This window comes from Puccinia triticina, chromosome 18A (assembly GCF_026914185.1).
Source record: "Puccinia triticina chromosome 18A, complete sequence".
Lineage (NCBI taxonomy): Eukaryota > Fungi > Basidiomycota > Pucciniomycetes > Pucciniales > Pucciniaceae > Puccinia > Puccinia triticina.
Genome location: NC_070575.1, coordinates 757,125 through 783,420, shown reverse-complemented (window position 1 = coordinate 783,420; position 26,296 = coordinate 757,125). Strand labels below are relative to the sequence as shown.

The 26,296-nt window shown below is 47.7% G+C and overlaps 3 protein-coding genes across 3 annotated transcripts; 1 reads left to right on the top strand and 2 right to left on the bottom strand.

The window, feature by feature from the left end:
• Positions 1-3,284: 3,284 nt before the first annotated feature.
• On the top strand, positions 3,285-22,341 carry PtA15_18A95 (uncharacterized protein; the record flags this gene model as incomplete). The annotated part of the gene is made up of 2 exons (XM_053165054.1): positions 3,285-3,468; positions 22,268-22,341. 2 exons carry the CDS (start codon positions 3,285-3,287, stop codon positions 22,339-22,341), a joined length of 258 nt encoding a protein of 85 aa, XP_053028594.1.
• A 1,256-nt stretch (positions 22,342-23,597) lies between these two features.
• On the bottom strand, positions 23,598-23,987 carry PtA15_18A94 (uncharacterized protein; the record flags this gene model as incomplete). The annotated part of the gene is made up of 2 exons (XM_053165053.1): positions 23,598-23,855; positions 23,913-23,987. The coding sequence occupies 2 exons, from the start codon at positions 23,985-23,987 to the stop codon at positions 23,598-23,600; spliced, it is 333 nt and encodes a 110-aa protein (XP_053028593.1).
• Positions 23,988-24,015: 28 nt separating this feature from the next.
• On the bottom strand, positions 24,016-25,252 carry PtA15_18A93 (uncharacterized protein; the record flags this gene model as incomplete). The annotated part of the gene is made up of 2 exons (XM_053165052.1): positions 24,016-24,330; positions 25,145-25,252. 2 exons carry the CDS (start codon positions 25,250-25,252, stop codon positions 24,016-24,018), a joined length of 423 nt encoding a protein of 140 aa, XP_053028592.1.
• Between the last annotated feature and the right edge of the window lie 1,044 nt (positions 25,253-26,296).

Below are 26,296 nucleotides of genomic sequence, written 5' to 3'. Positions count from 1 at the left end.
CGTTGTGAGCCACTTGTGAGAAAAGTATTCAACTACACTAGACCACTGTCTTCTTGCTTCCAGCCTAGCTGGGGGTGTTGTCAGTCTTTGTCTTTCAGAGAAGCAGGGGTTTTACCTCACTTCCTTCTCTAAATTCAGCCATAAGAGGTGCAAACCGCTTTTGGAGTCTCACAACGTTAGCCTGATTTCTCACGCATGGTTTCAAATCTCATGCACGCTTCCTGCATAAACTTAAAAAAAATACTGCATAAGCATTCCCTTCAGAAAGGCCTTTACAGGGGAGGTCTTGCTGAGAACTCTATTTATTTTCTAGAATATCCTTGCATAGAACTGCATGAGCAGCCATCAATTTTTAGCAAGGTTTTTAGACTGATTTTGAAATCAGGCTAACGCAAAACCCCCTAATAGGGGGATAAGTTGGCCATGCACAACTTGCATGCACTTTTGCAAGTTGGTGTTCAAGGCTTTTATTGAACACCAAATTCCAAAAAAACATTCAAGCAGGCTCAGGGGGTGTAGTACAGTGTGGCTTGCATGCACTTTTGCAACTCGGTGTTCAAGAATTGAACTTGAACACCAACTTGCAAGAGTGCATGAAAGTTGCATCTGGTCAACTTTGAAACCCCCTATTGTGATTCCAGGAACGCTTGGACAGAATTTTGAGCTGTGAACTCAAAATCATGGAATCCTGACATTTGAGTTCAGGTTTTCAGCCTTCCTGCTGGGCAACAATAGGGGGCTGACATGCCAAGTTGTTGAGGGTTGTTCAATGTTGAGCGTAGCAATGCCCAAACTTAACACAAGTTTACCCTTGGGGGCGCGTTGTAAGACTCAAAAGTGGTAATGAAACCCTTTTGCTGAATGGTGAAGGGTATGATGGAGTTGCAAGCTCTGCCCTTCTGTTATCAGTCAACAAGACCCAAAGACCCACCAAGCTCAGCTTGGCAAGTTTTATTAAGTGATAGGTCTGGTCTGTTCCAGATGAAATCTGTTTGACTGGCAACGTGTAAGTGTTTTAATTGTTATAAGGGTTGAATTACTTTGTTATAAGGGTTGAATTATTGTTATAAGGGTTGATTTATTGTTATAAGGGTTTTAGGATTTGAGTGTGGATGAGTGTTGGGTGACTTGTGAGTTCTGGGTGAGGAACTGGGGAGCAGGCCACTGGGGGTGGAGAGAGCTCCTTTTATAGACAAAAGTGGAGCCCCCAAGGGGCTTGTGAGTTAGGGTTTCAGCTAATGTAGACAACAGGGTGAGGGATTTTAGCTGGTGGGAGTAGATACAAACAATGTCATAACCCCTCAGGGGCGCATGAATGGTGTCAGAATATACAACAGAACATTCTAAACATGCCAGGGGTGCATACATGATGTCAGAATATACAAAAGAACATTCTAACGCATGCATGAGGTGAAAGTAGACTGCATGAGCTGTCATACAGGGGTAATTTGTGTATACACAATGTCTGAGGCTGCAAAAACAGTGTAGATGATGTCATACTATGTATATAAAGGAGTGTATTTAGCTAATATGTAATGAGTGTAGCCTGATGGGAAGATGTATGTTTGTATCCTATGATGTGTATATGTGTATGTGAAACCCCCAGCTCCACTGAGGTTTCACAAGGCCTCACGGGTCATGTCACATGACAGTGACTATAGTTCAGCCCGTCCCCCTTGCCCCATCTAGCCCGGCAGAGACTCCGACCCCATTCTCTCTCTGCTCGGGATAGGTAAGCCTTCCCCTTTCTCCTTCTCCTCTCTTCCTCATGTACATAGACTAATGAGAGACTCCGACCCCATTCTCTCTCTGCTTGGGCTAGCCACATAATCCAAGCTCCCTAAACGTTGGTTCTAGAACCGCTAGGCCTTCAAGCCAGTCCCACCGTGCCTCTCCAGCCTTCGCTCAGTGAAGGGTCTCCCGACCCTAACACTTTTTTTTTCTAGATCCACCAACCCCTCCCGGCATTCTGACACAAATTTTTTGGATCACCGTCAGTCTTCAATCTGTCCGTCTGTCTTTCCGTCCTCAATCCATCCGTCCGTCCGTCCGTCCGTCCGCTGAGGGACTCCTGTTCGTACAAGCGGAGGCAGTCGTGTGAGGGGATGGATGCTGTTTAGGCTGCCCTCTGGGTGAGTGGTCCGTGAAGGTTGAGCGCTGAAAATGGGGGGGGGATCTGGGATAGCTTTGTGGTTTGGGGGGGTGGTTTTGAGAAGTTCGCCGGGGTTTTGGATCCTCGGCGGCGGTTGTTTTGTTTGAGGGGAAGGGAGATGTGATCTTAAGGAAGAGGAAGGAAAAAGATCCGGAAAACTCTGATGAAGGATGATCGGCGGGCGGAGCCCGTAAGTTGAAACTCTGAAGATAGGATCTATAAGCTCAGTGATGGTCCGTATTCTGGGGATCAGAATGCCATGCCTCTCCCATCATCCAAGTTTGGCAAACTTGGACTCCGGGAGAGCCACATGTCACATACATTTCATCATATCCTCCGCGCGCACACACACACAACAGACAACAGAAGAAGGAGAAAAGAAGACACAACACAAAGAAATGAGGAAATCAGAATGAGATGAGACAGAAGGAGAAGAAACAGAGAAAAGAAAGGGAAAGAGAACAGAGGAGAAAGAAACACTCAAGACAGACAAAAATCAAACAGGAGAGAAGGAGCCAGAAAACAAAAAACAGGGAATAAACCCACAGCAGATGCTGTGTTAGGACCAAGAAAGATGAGACAGGGATGGAGACTGAGAAGAAGAGGGGGATTTTGAGGATGAAGGAAAAGGGGGAATGGAAAGGAAAGAGGAGATGGAATGGTGGAAAGGAGGAAGAAGGAAGAAGGGGGGAAAGATCTTGAAGGAGGTTGGAAGATGAGGGGAAATGGGGAGGTGTGAATTCTTGAGGGCTTGAGGATCTTGAGGATCTTGACGTGAAATCCTGATGAGAGAGGGACCTTGATGATCTTGCTGGCGGCGGCGTTGCTCCTGACTAGCTGGCCACGAGAGGGGCCACCACACCGCCCGCCCTCTAGAGATGGCCCCGGCGAACCCGCCGCGGGTACCTGGAACCCCCTGGCAGGTACCCGCCGGCCTGCAGGCGGTACCTGCCAGCGGGTTCACTTACGGGTGCGGGTATTGGATTTTTTGAAGAGTTTGGCAAGCTACCCGGGTATCCCAAGCAGGTACTTGTGAGCATAAGCAAATACATATGCCTGGATGTCACACTCATACCTAGGTCCTGTTCCCGTGAACTAGCTTCACCATTCATCCCCAAACAACCACAAAGGCATGGCTCAAAAAAGGAAGAGGTGCAATCAAGCACAAACAGATGAAACTGAAGGACCAATGGTTGATTCAACAGATGAACCGGATGATATCAACTTGACTGCCCCAAGTACTCAGACCCATAATGCGACTCAAGCCAAATCAACCAACAAGGAGAGACTAGGTCAGCTTCTCAACACCAATAGATGTGAGTATGTGACCCCTTTAATGAGATTTCTCATTGTCAAATGTAGAGCATGCACAAAAGCTTTCCCGGAATCAGGTCAGCACGGCCTATGCTTCTTATCAGCCACCAGTTCTATCCAGCCAGTTGGACAAGTTTGGTCGCCGCATGATTGCCTGGATCTGTAAAACGTGAGTATTCTTTTTCCTTGTGTTTCTCAAATCAAAAATAGATCTAAATCTTTTATTTTCTTGACAGGTGCGGTAAAACAGTCAACAGACCGACATACGATAGCTCATGCAGTAATCTGCTCACGCATGCCGGTTGTTGCCTTAGGAAGCAACATAATCCCATGGCTTCTTGTGGTGTCTCATCTGTTGGCGTAATTGGCATTGAAGAAATTGACCCGCGAGAGGTGAAAAATATCTCTGGACGTTCATTTTTTAGATCATGTATTCTGACGCTGCATATTGATTAATTAGGTATTGCAACGCTGCGCGCTCTGGTGCGCCGAGACTGCCAGCCCTTTTTCAGCCTTGGAACAAGTCAGCCACAAGAAGATTCTGCACCCAACGGTCGTCGAAAATTTACCAACTCGGAAGATGGTTTCCAAGGCAATCCACTTGTTGTATGTGACCTTTCAAGAGGAGCTCTGCCAGGAATTGAAGGTCAGAGACAATCCTAGATTTCTGCTTCCCAACTCCGACTCAAATTTTAATCTCTTCCTTTCTGTTGCCTGATATTACCAAGAATCACACAGGTGCAATTTACTTGGGTTTTGATGCCTGGCAGGCACCTAATGGCTTTGACATGATGGGAGCCGTTATATATCAACTGAAGGAAGATAACGACGGTGAGATGAAACTGGAAGCGACACCCCTTGACTTTGTTCAGCTCAAGGAACGTCATACTGGCCAATATCTAGCCCGCATGGTTCAGTTTATTGTACAGAAGTTCAGTTTGGAAGACCGAGTAAGGCTGTAATTATGTGTACAGGAACTCAATCATGAGCTAACTTTTCTGCTCTGATTCAACAGATCTGCGGCATTGTTTCAGACAATGCTTTGAACAACGCAACCATGATCAATGAGTTGAATAATCTGAATTGGCCCCGATTCAATGGTGAGGCGAGCTGGATACGGTGCTTTGCGCACATCCTAAATCTTATAGTAAAGGCAATACTTCGACCGTTCGCAAAACAATCTGCTGGTGGCGCAACCAATTCCGATTGCTCTGATGACAAGGAGCAGCCACATGAACTGATTGACAGGTAAGATACTCACTTGTTCCGTGACTTGGAACTGGAATCAACGGATCATTACTCATTTGCGCTTGTCAATCTTTGAAGTTTTGATGACACAGAAACCAATAGTGACTCAGACCACGAAAATGACCTCAGTTACGCAACGGACATGCCAGATGGAGAACTGCAACCCGGTGACGAGCTCACTCTTGCGAATATTCGTGAACTCAACGATGAAGATGTTGATGATGTGTATACTACGGTCTCATGTTGTCAGACCCTTGCCAAGGTGACTTTTTCTACTGCCTCTCCAACTCCTCTTACACTCAAACTTGACATTATGTGTTATTTTACTTCCCAGTTTCGTGCAATTGCAACTAAGCTGAAGAAGTCTCCAAACTCCAAGCAAAAGTTCCTCGAGATATGTCAAGAAAACAAATGCAAGAACTCGCACAACATCGAACGTGATGTTCCGACTCGCTGGAATTCAACATATACCCAAATTTCGAGCATTGTCAGATGTGAGAAGGCAGTGTAATTTCTTTTCTCTCACATACTTTTACAATACAAAAGATCAATGAAGTTGATTAATTTGCCATGTGTTTCCAGCATTGTATGGCAACGCAATAAGCAATATGGAACACCTCGCAAATCTCACATAACTCAGGCCAACATCCACTTGGCCAAAGACCTCATTCAGGTTCTTGAACATTTCTACGAGCTAACTCTTCAGCTATCCACAAAGGCCTCAGCTCAAGTTGCTGAGGTGGTGTTATGATTGACCAAATCAAAGCAAGCCTCTCTACTGTGATCGCTGATGAGAATGATAGTTACCCAGCTGCTTTACAAAACGCTTGCCGAGCTGGGCTCCTGATCACCAACAAATACTACACTCTCACTGATTGTTCACCTATTTACAGGATAGCCATGGGTGAGCCTCTTCTTTGATACATGTCATGCTACCAATTAAATAACTGAAACTTATCCCTTTGCAACTTCTCTTTTGATCATTAAGTGCTCCATCCATTGTTTAAGGATGAATACTTCAAGCTGGCCAAATGGCCGAAGTCGTGGATTGTGGAGGCCATTGATCTAACCCGTGAGATGTACGATAAATGGTATAAGCCCAAGCAGCCCACTTCAGACCCAATAGCGGCAAACAAAGCCCCTCCAAAAGTAAGTCAAAACCGAATTGTTTAACTATAATTGATGTAACTGCAAACCTGAACGACTGAATCTACCAGAAGCAAACTGGTGTGCTCGCAGGGCTGGAAGCAGCCGCGGTGGCAAGGTCAGCCAACACATTGTCAGACCCAATTGATATATGGCTTTCGGGTGGCCTTGTTTTGGATGGTGGCGCACCAGTAAATGGACTTGGTTGGTGGATCGATCAGAAAAAATCTGGAAATAGTCACCACGGGCTTTTGCAAATGGCCTTTAATGTCATGTGCTTCCCAGGTGAGTCATGTCGATCTTGATACTGTCTATTATAATCTTTTTCAACCTTCTAATCTGATGATTTCCTATATACAGCCACCACAGTTGATGTGGAACGGACGTTCAACTTTGGCCAAGACTATGTGGCCGTCAGGAGACACAAACTGAACCCAAAGTCAGTCAGCCGAGGTATGGCGCTATCATTCTTTTCAAAGAACAAAATGATCAGACCGCTTGCGCTCCACGACTACATGAACAAAAAGAGAGATGACTCCAAATTACGGGCAAAGGAAAAAAGGGGCACAGAAAAATAATGCATGAATGTCCTCAGCTTGGACTGAGAGCGATTAAATGAACTGCAGTGAAATGATAAGGTGTTGGAGTGTGGGGTGTACAAACTCCACATTTGGAGTATCAGGGAGTCAAGAGGAGGTTGGGGCGGAGTATATGAAAATAAGGTTTTTCTCACCCTCAACAGATTAAGAGTCATCTGTCTACCGATTTGCTAGCCTATTCGACTCCCCAACTCAACCCTTTCGGTTGGATCTTCTCGGTGTATGGTTAACACCCGACGTGAGCGACCTGAACTAACGGGACCACTTCCTCCACCGACAAGAGCAAAACGGCTGAAGCAAACAAAAGCTTATAAGGCACTCCTAAGATTACCACCACTACCACCATCTCCGGTTGACGAAAAACCGGACCCGCTAGAATACGAGCGACCACCTTCACCTTTCATCTCGGCAATATCTTACATTTTTTCTAAGGTATTAACTCGGCACATCGACAACAACACATTGGCATCGAGTTCTGCTACAACTGACAATCGGGTTGTTAGCAATCCTTTCGGCCTACCCTTCTCCATTGTTATTCCCACACCTGTGTATTGACCTAGGATCAATATACCGAGGGGTACCTCACCTCTTCAATCTCCATCGCCTCCATCTTCTACGGTCTCTGAGATCACATTCATACCCGAATCGCCTCTCTCCTCCATGTCCCAAGCAGCTGCGTCCGAGGTATCGCCTAGAAACAAATTCTTGCAACAACCAAGCATCTACAAGGCCGATGTCGAGCAGCTACTGGCCGATGGTTCCAATTTCAACAAGTGGAAACGCGGCCTCACTTGTGTTATTCTTCTCACACTCGACCACGCTAATTTTTTCGACAAAGTGGAAAACTACATCAAACTTTCGGCACAGGAGAACACATGCCTCCTTTTTCTCATTCAAATCACGGTGCATGACGAACTATCTTCCCTGGTTGATCGATTTACAACTGGTACCGAAGCCTACGAAGCGGTCCAGTCTTACTTTCAGGGGACCATCCGTTTCCGTCAGATCAAACTTGTCAACAAGCTCTTGGAACTGCGGGTTTCCGGCCCCGCTACCAAACCATCTCAAATACCCGGCCTGTTTAATAAGACGTTTGACATATTTTGCGACCTACAGAATGTCGGTGCTCCACTCTCACCACTCGTGGAGAGTCTCGTCCTACAAAGTAACGTCCCGCCTCCATCATCAATGTCTCGATTGCAACTTTTTCAGAACATCTCATTACAGCTTGGTGCCAAAGCCGACGTCACTGCACGAGATATTCAAGCCATTATCACATCGACGTATGGTGAAGCACTTCGATTTGATTCGACTGGTCCGACAGTTCCGTCAGTTTTCCAAGCGGGGCCGAGCCATTCTACAGCCAACCCATGGAATTTCCCACACCAAAGCTTTGGGAAAAACCAACAGAGCCGACAGCAACGCAACATTCCAAACTCTCGACAACAAAATCCATCATTTCAGCAACCACAAATACCGAACAATAACACTTGCAATCAAAACGTTGGCCGACCCGGTAATCCAACAATCGACGACATTGCGGCTGCCATCAACAACATTTGCAAGGGCAACACCGGACCCAGCAATCCCAATCTCCTTGCAGGGAGACCTTGTGTTTACTGTGGGGGCACGGGTCACTGGAGATCGACCTGTCCAATCCTCCGCAGAGACGCCGGTCTGCAACAACCCAATACCCCCATCAATGGTCGCCCCATTTCCGGTTTCGCCCGCCAAGCCGCACTTCCAAACGACCCACCCACTCGGCCTGATGAATTTCCGGCAGTGGGTGCGGATGCGACAAGTGCCGCTGGCGCAGGCACGGTTTTGGATTCTGGGGCGACCCATCACGTGAGCGGCTCTTTCTGTGACTTTTCTTTTTTAACAGCTTTAAAACCTCCCTTGAGACTGAATCTCGCTTCGTCAAACGGTTATATGACTGCGACGCACAGTGGTCACCTCAAGATAACCAATGGGGCTGGTACACTAGCGGTTCCGAAGGTCCTGTACAGCCCGGACATGACGGGAACGCTTCTTAGCCTAGGACAGTTTATTGATTTGGGTTTCCAGCCAACATTCCTTCCAAACAACGACATCCGGTTAATCTCTTCCTTCTTATCTATCACAGCCACCTACCGCAACCGCTCTTGGTTTATCTCGCCCGGGGCTTTTCAACCCGTTTATTCCTCTATCAGATCGATTTCTCCCTTCACTCCCGCGACTAACCCATCATTTGATTGGCATTGCTGACTCGGGCACGTGTCAGATGACATAGTCAAACAATTTCTTAAAAGATTTGTTCCGGCCTTTGACATCAAATCATGGTCTCCTTTCATTTGTGAATTGTGCAAAATATCCAAAAGCGAGCGACGTCGACATCATCTTCCAGAATCGATCCCCTTACACAACAAACTAGACCTCCTTGTGACTGATGTACTAGGACCGATGGACCCGGATGTCAACGGCAATCGATTTCTACTCACTGTAGGAGACCACGCGACCACATACTCGTTTGCGTTCCCCATGAAGAATTGTTCCGAAGTACCCTCCATCATCATATCTCTCATCAAGCGACTCTTGTCCCATTTCAAATCAGCTCCACGATACATCCGATGCGACAATGCTAAGGAGTACACAACCCAGTCTTTCTCGACATATCTCTCTTCAGTCGGCACCTCGATAATCTTCACTTCTCCATACACGCCTGAACAAAACAACGAGGCCGAACGCTTGAATCGGACTCTCGGTGACATAGCCCGTACGACCTTGAAACACTCTCAACTTCCCGAATCTCTATGGTCATACGCATACAAATGTGCATGTTATCTGATCAACCGCATACCCAATGCACGCTGCAAAACGACACCCCTCGAGCTATGGTCAGATCGGGAGCCCCTCGGGACTTCCTTTTACCCCTTCGGCACCAAAGCGGTTGTACACATACCCAAGGAACGCCGCCGCAAGCTGGATCAACGGGGATGGATCGGTTATCTGGTTGGCTACCAAGACAACGAGCGTGGATGGTTCTTTTGGAACCCGGCGACCAAAAGGGTCATAAACTCAGAGTGTGCTGAGTTCATTGACTTTCAAGGGAGATTGCTGATCCCTGGTCCCGAAGATTCCCCTGACATTCCATCTGCCCGTAGAACACTCACCCTGGGCCAGGAGCCAACAAAGGAAATATGTGACGAACAGGATGCACAACTCGACTCAATACAAGCAATTTCAGACGCCGACATTCCCACGAATCTGAAGACCGCATTGGCTTGCCCTGAACGCGATTCTTGGCGGGCAGCTTGCATGACCAAGTGGGACCAACTGGTCCAGATCGACACCTTCGAGATAGAAGAAAAAGAAAAGAAACACTCCATTGGCACGTGCTTTGTATTCAACATCAAGCGTAAGTCGGATGGATCAGTCGAGAAATTGAAGGCTAGGTTTGTTGTCCGTGGCTTCAAACAAAGGATCGGACGGGACGTGAAGTCCACTTTCGCTCTCACTGCTTCCCTGACAACATTACGGCTCCTTCTGACTTTATCAATCGTCAACAAGTGGAAAATCAACTCGTTTGATGTGACCGGCGCCTTTGTCCACAGTCCCATAGACGAGACAATATATGTTGACCCTCCCACCGAGCTTTTTCCGGACTTGAAGGGCAAAGTACTGAGATTAAAGAAAGCGTTGTATGGGACCCGCCAAGCCAGTCGATGCTGGTGGAAGCACTTCAGGGGCCTTCTGCAAGCATGGGGATTCACCTGCGACGAGGTTGAGGAATTCTTGTACAGGTATAAGAAAGGCGACTCGATCATTATAATCTGGATCCACGTCGACAACGGGATTGTTTTCAGCAACAATGATGAAGCTCTCAAAATCCTTCGTCAGAAACTCGAGTCCAATTTGCGCGTTAAGTGGGACGACCGACCAGACAAACTCATTGGTATCAAGATGGAATATGGCGATGAATCGATCTTTCTAAGTCAACCGTTACTGATCGACCAGACAATAAGGAAATTTCAAAACAAAGTACAAGCTAAGTTGATCCCAACATATACCCCGCTTGCAGGAGATAAGCTCTTGACCTCGTCCGGCGAACCGGTTGATGCGACGTTGTATCAATCTCTGATCGGTTCTCTCAACTACATCGCACTCGGCTCACGTCCTGACCTCAGCTTCGCCGTGAACTATCTAGCTTGATACAGTTCAAACCCGGATGTGACACACTGGGGCGCCCTTCGACATCTTGTACAATATCTGGCGACCACCCGCACCAAACGCCTGAAACTCGAACACACCAATGACGAATTGATTGCCTGGTCTGATGCCAACTGGGGCGGGGAGTTTCAACGTTCCACTTCCGGTTTCATGTTGACATTCATGGGGAGCCCCATTGCTTGGGGTTCTTGACGCCAAAAGGCTGTGGCGACTTCGACATGCGCGGCGGAATTTATTTCAATTGGCTCCACGGTAGATTTCTTACTATTCCTGATCCCGATAATTCACTCCCTTGACATCAAACCGGAAACTATATTAAGGTGCGACAATCGAGCTGCGGTACTCATATCCGACAACAATGCATCAAAAGGAAGAATGAAGAGTCTTGAGCGCAATTTCTTTTTTGTCAACGACGCAATTCGCGAACATAATATCAAACTCAATTGGGTTTTAACAACCGAAAATCTTGCCGATTTCTTCACCAAGCCTCTGGGTGCCTCTCTACACTCGATTTCGATGTCTAAAATATTCCGATAAGTCGTAATGATAGCCTGGTTTTTCTATTTTGTTTTTTCTCTATTTTCAATTATCATAATCCCCACTCAATTGTCTCTCAAGATTTATATTTCATGTTCAATTCCTCCCACTCAATTGTTATTCATCTTATCTCATCTTGTTTTTCAATTTTCTTTTATTTCATTTATCTCAGTTGTATTTAGTGGTGTGGAGTTTGAGGGGGGGTGTTGGAGTGTGGGGTGTACAAACTCCACATTTGGAGTATCAGGGAGTCAAGAGGAGGTTGGGGCGGAGTATATGAAAATAAGGTTTTTCTCACCCTCAACAATTTTGATCTCTCTAGCGCGATTGAGTGACAAGTACCCGCGGGTACCTTCTCCAGCTGGTCCAGCGGGTGTGGGTCCCAATTCAGGTATCCGTTTTTCAATGAAAACGGGTACGGGTACCCAAACACGAACAGGTACCCGGGTTTGCCGGGGCCATCTCTACCGCCCTCCGCTCCATCCGTCCTGTCTTCTGGCTCAATCCGTTCCGTCCGCATCATCTATTCCTCCTCTCCCCTCTACTCAAGATTACTGGCCCTTCTCAAAGACTCCCACTTCCTCTGCAAGCTTCTAAGTCACGGGAATGGCAAACGGTTGGCCCAAATTGCCAGGCATCCTAGCCTATATCACCGCCCAGGTCAAGCAAAGGCTTCTGACGGGTTATGCGACGGACACCTCAATTCAAGAGCTCCAGAGGTTTCTCTGCCTACGAGGAACGTTTGTTGAGATTGATGGACTTCTCTTTGTCGAGGACCGCGTAGTCAACCCAGCAGACCCAACTCTGCGCCTTCAACTCATCATGGCGGCACACAACAAGTCGGGACACCTGGGATTCCCTGAAACGATCTCCCGGCTCCGTAGGGGGTACTTTTGGCCAAGCATTGGTGACGATGTGAAAATGTTCGTCCGCACGTGCCCCACCTGCCAGCGTAAGAACATGCAGCCCCCCTCTGCTACGACCCCGGCTCCACCAGAGTTGTCAACTGGGCTCCTGCTGCCGCCTGCTACATCCTCCTTGCCATCTGGCCTCAACAACTTGGTGCAGCGCCCGACCCGGTTCTTCCCTGAGCAAGCAGCCTCCACGCCAGCCACACCCACATCATCCATCATCACGCCGTCCCGCGCCCCTCATCCTGGGCCTCGCTCCGATCCACCAGCAAGAACGCTTGTTGATCTTCCCGGCCGAAGCAGCCAGCCAGATCTGGGAGTTGTGAGCCCACATCCTCGCCCGTCCTCTTCACCGCCACCCATCCCATCTTCTCCCGCTCTGTTGACATCCCCGACGACCTCCTCTACCGATCACCGTTTGGCTCCACCTCCAGCCCTGGATCACGCAGTCGGCTGCGACCCCTCATTCCCCGTCCAACTGGGCAACAGAAGCTCTGCGAGGCCCCCCGACCAAGCAGCTGACAGTTACGCAGCGCGAATCAAACACCTGGAGAAGGTGACACAAGTCCTATTAGCTAGGAGCGAGTCAACCAAGCCACTCTGTCACCCCAATCTCCAAGCTGAGCTCGCCTTTGTCGCTCCTCTGGCTGGCTCTTTTCGATATTCTATGGATCGGGGTTTGCAGCCGGTGCTATCCAGAGCAACGACTACGTCTCTGACAAAGGACTGGCGAGACCGTGGACGGAATGGACAGTTTAATCCGATCGCCCTCTCAACCCCTCCGCGAACCACACCAACAGCCCCATCCCGGCTGTCCAGAACCAGACCATCTGCAAACTTCCAAACCCCCTCCACCGCCTCCCTCCAACCTGCCGACTGCTGCCCTGACAACAAGTGTGCCCCGGACCTCCAAACGCTTCACATTCAAGACCCCGGCCGCCACGAAGCCCCCCAACTCTTCCCATCTTCCACCTTCTTCTCCATCGCGGCCCGCCACCATCTTCAGCAACAACAACCTCCTCTCCCCTTCCAACCGCCAACAAAAGCCAGACATACAGGTTCCAAGTTTTGAGCCGCCAACCGGCCCCCGCGTTTTCTCCAGCATTGCCCAGACCTGCCTGCCATCAGCCCCACCCCCACACTTGCCCGGCCCCCCTCCTCTAAACGTGAGAACTCCCAGCCAGCCTCAGCCTACTCCATCCTCTACCTCAACGACTGGCGTGGATACTAGCGAGGCAACCCCCTTGCTGTCAACTTGCACAACAAAACCATCTATTCAAATCTCTTCAAAAGCTCCACCAGACCTCCAAAAGCCTCTCTCCACATCTCCTCTGCCCAAAAATCCGCCACCCCCACCAAAAACCACCAACTCATCCACAGTCTTGTCCCCTCCAAATCACATGGCTCTGGCGCCATCCGCGCCACCATCCCCATTGCAATTGAGAAGTTTTCCCGGCTCCTATCCTACTCCATTGCTCTCCTCAACTCCCTACTCCCAAATGAATGCCTCCTCCAACCTCTGGCTAGTCACCCCTTTGCCTCCGCCTCCCTTCCCACCTTCCCAATCTCTCTCTTCAGGCTCAAAATTCTTCCGCGCCTGTCTTACCTGGCCCCGACTTCCTTTTTTCTCCAACCTCATCCCTACTTGCCCGACTTCTCTCTTCTTCCCTTTTATAGGGGGGGAGACTGTGAAACCCCCAGCTCCACTGAGGTTTCACAAGGCCTCACGGGTCATGTCACATGACAGTGACTATAGTTCAGCCCGTCCCCCTTGCCCCATCTAGCCCGGCAGAGACTCCGACCCCATTCTCTCTCTGCTCGGGCTAGGTAAGCCTTCCCCTTTCTCCTTCTCCTCTCTTCCTCATGTACATAGACTAATGAGAGACTCCAACCCCATTCTCTCTCTGCTCGGGCTAGGTAAGCCTTCCCCTTTCTCCTTCTCCTCTCTTCCTCATGTACATAGACTAATGAGAGACTCCAACCCCATTCTCTCTCTGCTCGGGCTAGCCACGTAATCCAAGCTCCCCAAACGTTGGTTCTAGAACCGCTAGGCCTTCGAGCCAGTCCCACCGTGCCTCTCCAGCCTTTGCTCAATGAAGGGTCTCCCAACCCTTACAGTGTACTACTGTGAAACTTGGGTTGAGGCAGGTGACAGCTGGGTTACTGGGGCTGGCCATGTGATAGGTTTCAGAACCAGTCCACAGTAGGTGCATTGGGCTAGTATTTATGAGGGACAGTAAGCTAAAAAAACCAAGGAATGAAAGATGAGATAGCGCTAGCAGGCTACAAGTCTGTCAACTCAGTCTTTTTTAAACCACAAACTGCAGTTTTCAATACTTCCCAGCTCCCTGAAGGTAGAATACCTCCATAGATTAAAGCTGGGCAGGGGGGCGTCTGCGTAGGTTCTGGGACAGGAATGTCTGGTTGAACAAGACAGTGTGGCGTTCAAACCAGTACAGGCCCTCCAGATCATCAGAATATTCAAGTCAGCAAGATCAGCAATCTCAGCAGCAAGACTTTGGCCTCAAGATCCCTCAAGATCCCTTCTCATACTTTCTCACTTCCTCAAGATTCTCAATCCCTCTCAGATTCTCTCTTTTCCTTTCTTGGTCCTAACACATGTGTCATGTGGGTTTTGTTTTGTTTCATTTATCTTGTTTTTGTTTTCTTTTTAGATTCTTTATCTTTGTGTTCCCTTTCCTCTTATTCTTATTTGTTTTTTCTTTATATTTGATTGTTGTGGTGTTTTCTTCTGTTTCTTCTTTTTTCCTCTTTTCCTGTTTGATGTTTGTAGTTAGGGATGTGATGACATGTCCTGTGACATGTCACTCCCCAGAGTCCAAGTTTGAGTTCAAACTTGGAGGATGGGGCGGCATGGGACTTGCTCTGATCCAAGAGAAATTCCATCACCCTTTTTCTGATCTGCTGGCAGTATCCACAGCACTATTCCTGATCCTTCATCCCTGATCCCCTTATCATCATCATCCAATCCTCAAAAAACCAACCATTGCCAATGGTATTCCATCCCCGTTGTCTCTCAAAAATCCCCCCCCAACGATATCACTTTTCAATCCACATCTCATTTGCCGGACCACCTCAACTTGTGCAGTCACGCGGGCTTGCAACGACAGGGTGACGCTGCATCCTGCAGCAACAGCTACATGCCTGTAGTGTAGGCTACAGATGCCTGTGGCTGCCAGCTGGGTGGTTGGTTGGTAGTGCTCATGGGTTGATCTGACAGCCCTCCATACTGTGGTGATGCATCATGGTAGCAGACTAACAGACAACTCAACAGAGGGCAGCCTCAACAGCACCCATCCCCTCAATGCTCTGCCTACCGCCTGGCAAGGCAGGAGTTCCAAAACGGCTGGTCAGTTAAATTCCCTGCAAACAACAGGAGATATGAGAAGAGAACTTACCAAGCAACTTGGGCGCGGGCGTCACAGGCTTGTTGGAGGAAAACAAGCATTGTGTGGGAGAGCAAGAGTGATGCTTGGATTTCATTTTTTCAAGTTTTGGGGGGAGATTTGAGTTGCCTGGCTCACAGTTGGGCAGAGAAATGTGCAACCCGCGTCATAACAGCAGGAACAATGGGGATGGACTCAGCTTCTAAGTGACAAGCAACAAGCTTGAAGGCTTGGATTGATTATTTCTTGGCCATCTGTCCCTTGACATCCTTGACTTCCGTCCCTACGCCGGTGTCCAAGAGCTTGGAGAGCCCGGTTGTTGAGTGGTTCTTTAGCACTTTGCGCACTACCTGGATCTATACGGTTTTAAATCATATTAGTGGGAGTGGAGTGTCTGGGGTGTATATATGTACTGTGTACTTACTTGACAAATCTGGATGGATCAAAAAAAACAGATTGTTGATTGGCGCGCGGGAAGTTTGGGAACCTGTATTCTTGTGATTGGTGAAGGGTGAGAAGGTTGAGTTCAATGTCCGGTTTGGTCAAGGCTGTACAACATAGCAACTGGACCATTCGAGGTACAGGAAAGGTACAAGGGGCACGGCATGGCGGTGCAAGGGTACACAGCCGTCTTGTATCCAATTGTAGTGGCTGGCGTTGTTGCCTTGGGATTAATCGCGTTTATGAGGGCCGCGGCGTGGCGTTGCAATGTAGACATGAGCAAGTGTCATGGCCTGGCAAGGTTGACATTTTTGAGGCAAGTATGTATTTATGTGGCCATGAGCTCATATATAAAAGGGGGGGGCTGTTGTTGCAATTAATCCCCAGGCAATTGGATATGCTGCACTTCCAGCTATCCATCGTCCTCAACCCCTCCCCTGTTTCACGTGCGCAGTCTGAGGGGCAAAGAGTGGGCCCCCGACGGGTCTGCAGCCTTTTCTGCGGGCCGGGGGCCTTCATGTCCATCACTTTTGACCCGTGCGCTTGACGCGGGCTGGGTGTTGAGTCTGGGGGCACGGCTTTGCCGCTGTTGGAAGGCTGGGTTGAGTGTGGTTAAATTGTTGTGCATTTTTTTTGTATGTTTGTTGAGAGGCAAAGTTGCAGGATTTTTCTTTTTCATTTTTGTATCTTGGGGAAACCCTTGATTTTTTTTTTTGTGATTTGATGTATTTACAGGGGGAAACCTTGATTTTTTTTCTTCAATTGTTGAAAAACTGTTTCTTTAATAAACTTGGATTACGCACTGGTGCAAAATAGCAAAAACAGGTGAAAATCCTGCTATTTAGGCTGCAAGCATGCACATTGGGGTGGGAAAATGCCCCAACTATGAATTGAATGGTGGCAAAATGTTCTTAATTGAATAATCTACCATAATAAATGGTCTCCTCACCAATTGAATTTGTGGCATTACACACTGGTGAAAACAGCAAAAGTAGGCAAAAATCCTGCTATTTTGGCTGCAAGCTTGCACATTGGGGTGGAAAAATGCCGCAAACAGGGATGATAATTGGGCGGGCTTGGGCCGCCCACGGGCCGGCCCAAAGCAGCCCAGGAACTTGATGGACGGGCCGGGCTGGGCCAGCCTCATTCAAATGATGTCCAAACCCGAACCCGTTTATGACTCGGGCCGCCCATGGACAGCCCGCGGGCCGCCGGCGGGCCCCGCCCAAAAACCATAAGGAGCCAGAAAAATAAAAATAAAAATAAGAATGTAGGATAAATAGCCTTCAAAATTGTTTCTACTTGATTCCCAGGGAGGAGCAGTGAAAAAAAATGGTGAAAAAATCATTTGCATGTATAAGTTTAGTAATGATGAGGGAAATAACATGAAAAATCACTGCAAGGCTGCCCGCTTGGCAGCCTTGATCCAGTCTTGAGAGCAGATCAATGCCTCAACAGAATCTTCATTCAGGCGCATTCGATAATTGTCAAGAACTCGCCCGCCTGTAGAGAAAGCCGACTCAGAGGCTACTGACGTTGTTGGGACCATGAGCACTGTCCTGGAAATCTTTGTTAGTGATGGGAATCAAGGTGAATTCATTTTCCACCAGCCAAGCAGGTCGACCTCAGAATCAGAATTGTCGGAGAGGCTCACATTTTGTTCTACAAGGTAAAGATCCAACTCAGCCGCAGGTGCATTCGGCAAAGCTTCAATGGTTCCAGCCATGTACTGATGCAAGGCAGTCAAGTCCTTGTTGATTGCCTTTGTTGGCCTCGTTTGATTTTGACTGGTGGTTGGCTCAGCGGCAGATGATGAAGCTGGAGCATACAGGTTCCATAGTTGAAAGACATTCAATCGCACATTTCCGATGAATTCATTGATGTCCTGATTGGGCGCGGTGTGCTGCTCGAGATGAAAGCGGAGGTATTGCATCTTAAAATGGGGGTCAAGAATAAGACCAACGGCCAGGAGTTCCTTTGATGGTTTGAATTTGGCCTTCATTGGCTTGATCATGTCATCAATGTTCATGAGATCGCTTGGATGGGCCGCAAAATGGTTTAGTTGCTGTTCAATGGCTGACATCGCTTGATATCCATAATTGATGGTTGGGTATTGGGTGCCACTCAACAAAACCGTTGCTAAAACAAGACCGATATAAGTGACTCAGTCCAAAATGGTCCAATAAACATAATTGAGAAGAAAAATAAACACCAACCTTGATAAAATGGCTCAAGGAAATTTTCCATTGAAGCCAGTTCCTCCCATTGAGCCTCGGTCGGGCAGTAGTCATACTTCTTGTCTTGGATCGCTAGTTCCTCAAAGGCTAGCTTGTAGGGTAAGGAAGACTCAATCATTAGGTTAGTGGAGTTCCACCGCGTCGGAACATCCTTACAAGGTTGTTTCTTGTTGAGTTTGATGTCAACTGCAGTGAGCGCCTTTTCAAAGGCATCCATGCGGCTTGGTGATCCGTGGATGTAATGAACACTGTTGCGTAGTTGATCAACAGCTGAACCGGAGAATTTGAGCCCATCCTTGACGATGAGGTTGATGATGTGCGCTAAGCAGCGCACATGGAAATATCATGAGGTTGCACCGCCCGGAGTAGCAGAGCAATCATCCACATATTGTCAAAGTCTAACAAGGGCTGCTGTGTTTGAGGCTGCGTTGTCAACTGTGACAAAAGCTAGCTTGTTGATAAGCTTTCAATCACGTAGTACTTGACTGAGTCGGTTGGAAATAGCAGGGCCGGAGTGCGGAGGCGGAAGTGGTCAGAAACTGATGATTAACTTCTCAAGGCACCATTGTGCGCTGATATAGTGGGCCGTGATCACCATATATCCAGTGAGATTGGAGGCCGTCCATAGATCAGTTGTGAGTGCAACATGGTTGGCGTCCTTTGCAATGAGAGTGATAAAGGTGGCTTTTTGTTTGTTGAACAATTTGATGCAATCGTTTCGCAGAGTCTGGCATCCGGGCATCTTGAATGAGGCTGAGTTTCTTTCATGAAATTGACAAAGCCTTTGTGCTCAGCCATTGCAAAGGGGTATTCATGTTGAATTACCATTTCTGCCATTTGTTTGCAAGATCGATCTTGATTGTATATCCAGACGGTGTGGCCGGCAGATTTGATTGACGAGCTAAAGTTCAAAAGACCTTGCTTCACCATGACACCTCCTTTCTCAACAAGACATTTCTTTGATTGTTGATGGAGATGGTTGGTTCCAGCGCACAAGGCGCCTACAAGCTTCACTTCGCAGTAATTGCACTTGGCCTTCTCTTTGCCATCTGTGTCTAGAAAATGATGCCCATACCGAAGAATGTTAGTAAAATATTGGAATGACTAGAGCAGGAAATATGGGAAGATTCAGGAAAGCAGAAAGAGAATAACTCACCTATGAACTTGGAGAAGTGCTCCCACACACCACTTGTGAGTTTTTGCCTCTTCAATTGGCTGCCACTGATCTCTTCTTGTGATTCGCTCTGGGTATCTGCTGGCAGTGGAATTGGAGGCGGGTCATCACCAGATTGATTTGGTTGCATATTTGGTCCAGTGGAAGAGACTGGAATGTCGCTTTCCTCACCAGTAGATTCAGCCATGTAGTCAAGAGTTGACACGGAAAGTTGATAGTCAAGAGTTGATAGGTGTTTGTAGTTGGCAAGCAGATATCTGATATCATGTGAGACTCACACAATATCCGCTGTGGTGGACAGACTGGTACACGCGTGGGATCAAGTTTTGTTGCGCATGGCGCGCGCCGGTGGCCGTCATTAGGTCCCGCAACTCAATCAAATATGATTATAAGGTAATCTGATTGGGTCCTGCAACTCAATCAATTATGATTAGGTAATCTGATTGGGTCCCGCGACTCAATCAATTATGATTAGGTAATCTGAGTAGGAGTTCCTCACCGCTTGGGTCCCCGCCCCCGGCCTATTCGGGGCCGCCGGGCCGCCCGCCCCGGCCCGGATACAGTGGCGGGTCTGCTGGGTCGGGCCAACATTGATTTTTTCTCGCAAGGCGTCGCCCGAACCCGACCCAAACCCGACCCGGGTTGACAGTTCTGTTTATGAAACTTAGGGCAGAAAACCCGTCAAAATAAGGGTTTTGGGCCCTAGTACTATAACTGTACTGATATAAACACTGGTAATTTAAGTTACCAAACTTGTTACGTGGCTAATATGGCCACTACAAGGGTTTTAACACTCTGTAACAGAGGAGGAATTAATTATGTAATTAATAATATGTAATTATTAATTACAGGGAATTAATTTGGTGTAAAAGTAGGTGGTAAGCGCTTAAACTGATTGGCTGCTTGACAGAGGCGGTGGTCTTACGGCAACTACTTATAAGGATAAAGCTTTAAATATGCTAATAAGGGATTTTTGATGATTTAAAGGGTTTAATCCAGTGGATTTTACATGCTGGGGATGGTTTATAAGGAAAAGTGGCTACAAATGTAGCAAAGGAGAATATTCACGGCAAACTTACAGTTTTAACAACGGTGGGTAGTTACGATAACAGTTACTATCAGTTTTTTTTCTCCTTCAGTCTTTAATTTAAAATTCAGAACCACCTAATGATTTTTCTCAGCTAGATCAAGAAGTCATAGCTCTCCTATAATAATTGGTGAAATAATTTTCCATTTTTGTAAAAAGACTGCCTGGATATCCTTGATTACACTTCCAGTTTTTAGTTACTGGTTTTAGTTACTAGTAACTGCAAAATTTGACACGGAATAAGGGATATCAATTTATTGTTTTGACAAAAATGGAAAATTCTTTCACCAATTTTTAGAGGAGAGCTCTGACTTCTTGATCTAGCTGACAGAACATTTTATTTGGTTCCTAATTTTAAATTGAAGACCAAAGAAGAGGATTCATGGTTATCGTAACTACCCACCGTTTGAGTTTATGGGCGGTGAATGGTCTGGGGGATCTTTTCCTGAGAACCAAATAGACCTCTATTTATAGAGGGGACTTCAGTAGGCGTAAACACTGAGTCCTTTTCTCCCTATGGGAGTATCCAGGAGTGTAGCCGTGAAAAGGGCTTGGCTGTGGGTAATTTAATTGTATTGTAATAGACTAATTTCCCTGACTCTGTCACATGACATGTTTATAACCAATTGTCATGTGAAAGAGCTTCAGTAGAAGTCTACATAATACTTTCACGGGGTATTTTTACACGAGTAATATTACTCTTTGATTTACAACAGTTTAATTTTATGTACACTGTTTATTTTACTAAATTTATGTATGTAATACTATTTTTGGGCGCTTTCTGGGGCCAATTCTTATTTATACAATTAGTACATGAAGGAATAGGAATAAGGGAGTACTTTAAGTGGGTGACCCCCCTTAATTTATGATGAGGAATCTGATTCTGCAATAATAATTTAATAATTATTATTATTTACTAAGTTATTGCAGTCTTTTGGATACTTGATGTATCTCTAAGGCTGACACAGGTTCGGGCCGCCCGCCGGCCGGCCCACCCAATCATCATCCCTAGCCGCAACTGTAAATTGAATGGTGCCCAAATTTTCTTAATGGAATAATATTCCATAACAAATCCTCTTCTCACTGATTGTGGTATTACCCACTGGTGTAAAACAGCAAAACCAGGGGAAATTCCCGCTATTTAGGCTGCAAGCATGCACATTGGGGTGGAAAAATGCTGCAACTTTACAAGGCGGCTTCGCCGCTGCAAATTGGAGGTGCAATGTGCAATAATCAATTTCCAAGGAAGAAGCAAAATATGGCGAACCAACTCCTTGTTCCAGAACACAAGTGGATATAGATGCTCATCCAATGAGCACAGTTTGAAGTGGCTAGGTGCCTCTCACATCCACTTTTGTGAGTCTTTTTTCAAGTTTTATCTCAAACACCAAGTGGCACAGGCACATGCAAGCCAATTGGCACTACATCCATTTGTCATCTTAAATCTTTTGGCCAACAACCTTATTGAACACCAACCTACAAAATTAGATACAAGAAATATTGTAATATCTGTGCCAAAAGAATTAAAACATATTTTTGCCCTTCTGGTATGTGTTTCAATGTATGGCCAAACTTCCACCACACCCAGGGTCAGAGTCATGAGGCAGGCTGCTTTGATGTCTGTTCTAATCAACTGATTATTTGTGCATTCTTTGTTGACACTATGTAAATTCAGCCTATTGATAATTCAGATGTTGATGAATATACAAATGTTTTGCTGTTAATTCCCTCAGGCAGCTCACTCCACTTGTGACCAATACACCACAGAAATCAATCTAATATAAATAAATTTCTATTGTTAGCAGTTCAGGATATCATGGATTACAAGTTAAAAAATTTTAACCAGGATGGAAAACCAACAGGAAATGGCCACATGTGAAACAATGCAAAGATTCTTGTTGGAGTAAGTGTTGCTGAGCAGCTTGACTGAGCCCTTGCGGGAGCATCAGCTGATGCTCATGGGATAAGCGCAGTAGGAACAGCACCGCCGGCACATTCCGCATGTTTGACTTGCTTCGCTCCAAGTGTCAGGTGGACTCAAATCCGGGCCACTCATCTGAAGGCCTCTTATGACAGGTATCATATAATACAAGGCTCAGCCCGGGACCTTCAAAGCCAGAGAGCGCAAGCAGTCGCGCGGTTTAGTCTCTCTAGTCTCTCTCTTTCTGCCGGAGCGAGCGGGACGGACAAACATAGGACAATTTGTCTTCCTCTGTTTCTCGTAAAACACTGCTGTCAGGATGTTCAGCTATTCCCAATGCCGCTCAAGGATTGCTAGGAATTTTTGCTTGTAGATTCAGTCCAACTGCAAAAACTTCAGACTTGATTGGGGAGACAGCGAGCGGCAAGATTGGAAGTACAAATTGCAGGGCAAGACCTAAATTAAGGCTGTCTGATCCAGACTGAGCGTGCACCAAAGACTTCTTGAGATATATGTGTCACAGCTTGTGTTGAAAGTAAGGCCAAGACAGAGACCTACCTTAATCAGGCTCTGCTGGATTGCCCAGTTTTGACTTCCCAAGTTTTCATGGCTGACAGAGTTTTCACCGGGGATGCATGTCAGCTTAATCATCAGATTTGGGGCAGGTGTTGAGGCGCTCTTGCGGGCTTTTGTGAGCAAGCGGAGACAAGACCGCTGGGACTTAGAGACAGGGATGAGTACATCTATATCAGTGAATCCCACACAAAGAGTCATTAAGCCTCAGAGAGAAAGAGAGAATTGAGATTGAGATTGACCAGTCAGGGCCACCTTCCTCAACTTGATTGAGGACAAATTAAACCATCAAACAGTTGAACTTGAGCTGGGGCAGGGAGTCCTTTGCTATCAGGGAGACATTCTGGGAGCGGGCTTGTTGACGCCGGCGGCCTTCAGGCTGTTGACCAGCAGGAAAAGGCCTTTGCCCGGCCCAACCAGGATCAACCCCCAAGTAGCTTGTTGCGTTTGTAGGCCAGCTTTTCCTTCTTTTTTGCCAGTAGCTGCTGGAGCGATGCCATTGGCCTGCTTGGGTACAGGTCTGGTCGCTCATGTCCCGCTAAATGCATCGACTCATTGTAAGCTCTCCTTGTCAAGACGTGGCCCTTCTTGATTGAGGATTTTTTGAGGGCATGCCGACGGGCCCCTTTTGAGGAGAGAAGCTAGACCTGGATGTGATGGCTGAGGAGGATGTTTTTGAGACAGGAGATTTCAGAGGACAGGGCGGAGTTATAGTCGGCCATCCAGACAACAAACTCGGCTGCGCGTTTGAGGATGACAAACTTACTGGCGCCGGTCTTGATATTGCCTCTTTTTCCGCGGCCGCCGGTCTCGGGCTTCTTGGTGTTGTTCTGCTCGGACATCGGTGTGGCTGAGGAGCCGGGCGGAGGCGGGTCGGGCGTGGCAATGGAGATACCCGACTGGGATTCCCCCGCTCAAAGGATCTCCACCAGGATTCCAAAGCCGCCTTGGATAACGTTTCTGCGCCGTTGTTTGGACATGATGTGGGTCGCTTTGACCAGCTTGGCGGCCTTCTTCGCCGGCCGACACATCAGGTCCGTCTCTCCCGAAGGAGGAGGATCATGAGGTCCGGTAGCGCGGGATGGGAAGACGGGCAAAGGGAGCTGCTCCGGTGGTGGCGGGATGCGGGTAGGGCTGCTGGATGGGATGCTGGCCGGGGTACTCGCCAACAGCTGGCTCAGGATTGATGCGGGTCCAGGAGTGTATCTCGACGTCCGGCTCGGCCTCCAGGCCTCTAATGTGGAGAGGCACTTCGGGGAGATGGCCGGGCTGGACGAGCGGGTCAATGGAGGGCTTGAACTTCTTGCGGCGCTGGGCATCAGGCGCTGGGTAGGTCAGATGCGAGTCAGACGAGCCCAAGGTGGTCTGGAAGGACTGCAACAACGGCCGACGGAGGTGGGGAAAATGTGCTCGTTCCTTGCTCTCAACCCTCCAATATGTGCTGTACAACTGTTTGGGTGGCCTCAGAGATTCAGCCCGTGGACCAACACTGCAAGAGCTACGCTTCGCTACAAAAAGCGGCGCTTTTGCGTAGCAAAGCGGAAACACACTACTCTGGATCCAGAGTAGCGTTAGCGCTAGCGAAAAATCGCTACTTTGAGCGGTAGCGAAGCGCCAGAACCGCTACTGCAGTTTTGGCCTGCGCGTAGCGAAGCGCTTTTTTTTGCCGCTTCGCTACGGTATAGCGCAGCGGAAAAATTGACGCTTTTTGGCGCTTTTTGGCGCTAATAGCGCTTTTTAGCGCCAAAAGCGTAGCGAACCGGGTCGCTTTTGTGCCAAAAGCGTAGCGGGCATGTCTGCCTTCTGGTGGAAAATGCCAGAAATAGTACACAAACATCAATCCTCCATCATTTTATGATGGTCAGTATTGATGGTTGAATGGTGCTACGGTAGCGCAACAAAATTGCTACAGTAGCGTTTTTTCCGCTACTATAGCGAGAAGCGTAGCAAATTGCCGCTACTCTCTGCTAAAAAAAGCGCGCTATTTTCTTTATTTTTTTCCCCATAAAAAATGTAGCGAATAGCGAAGCGCCAAGCCCGCTACAAAAAGCTTAGCGAAGCAAGGCTAAAACCGCTACGCTTTTGCTACGCTGCCGCTTTGAGTAGCGTAGCTCTTGCACTGTTGCGTGGACCGACACCCGTGAAAACACCCGGGGTGCTGGATTTGGGTTACAGCTTTAACGCTGGCCATTGCATTCAGGCTGTTTTCCATGGCCGTGCTGGTGGCGTTGTTGCCATGGCGGTGTTTGGTGGCATTGTTGCCATGGCGGTGTTGGTGGTGTTGTTTCCGTGGCATTGGTGTTGTGAGTACGAGTCCAACTCAAAGCCCAAGGGCTGTGGGGACTTGGGTTGAATACCATGAATCCACAGTGGGCGTTGGCGATGCTACAATCAGCATTGGCAAGGCTACATTGGGCGTTGGCAAGGCTACATTGGGCCTTGGCAAGGCTACATTGGGTGTTGGCAAGGATACGCTGGATGTGGTGCCGGAGTCGCTTGCAGAATTGCAGAGGATGCATGGGCTGAGTTTGGGTATTTAAGAAGGGTGGGGCTGGTGTCAGTTGTCCCCCCAGGGGATCCGGTTTTGTCCTACCCCCTCCCTGGGAGCCCCCTAACTGCTTGGTTAGGCCCTCCCTGGACTACTTTAACAACCAGCCCACTTTTGCTTGTTGCTACGGCACAGCTGGAGGGTCATCCATAGGGCCTTTGGGTCTTTGGGGATTTTCAACTTGTGCTTGTGTTTAAATGTTGTGTGGGCTATGTTTTTGTTATATTTTTTCTAAATAAAACACCCCAAAACTTAGATCCAGAGGTCTAGGATTTTGTGGATTTAAGAAAGTGGGATTTGCAATAAAATTGCTTATAAGGTTGAAGACTAGCTTGTGCCTGTCAAACCTAGAGAATTTGGGTAACTTCTCAACATTCCTTCCAGTCCAAAAAAAAACCTTTAAAAACACTCAAAATATGGATTTTGCACGGAGAGGGTCTGTGCTCCCCAACTCAGCCTCCACAGTTCGCTCTCCACCAGCACATAGAGGGGATCATGGGAGGTAAAAAAATGTGTATGCTTTTCTGCAGCATGTTCCGAAAACATTGAGATAATCAAATTGGTGTGGATGTGGTAGGTGAGCTGTAGAAAAAATAAACTAGCTACCTTGAAAATCCATTCTTGGTGCACAAGTTCGGGGAGCTAAGGGGTAATTCCCTCCTGACGGAGGCTCGCTTTGCGAGTCCCCCAAAGTCTCGAGGGACTTTGTTAAGTTCGTGGCATTACACACTGGTGCAAAAGAGCAAAAACAGGTGAAAATCCCGCTATTTAGGCTGCGAGCATGCACATTGG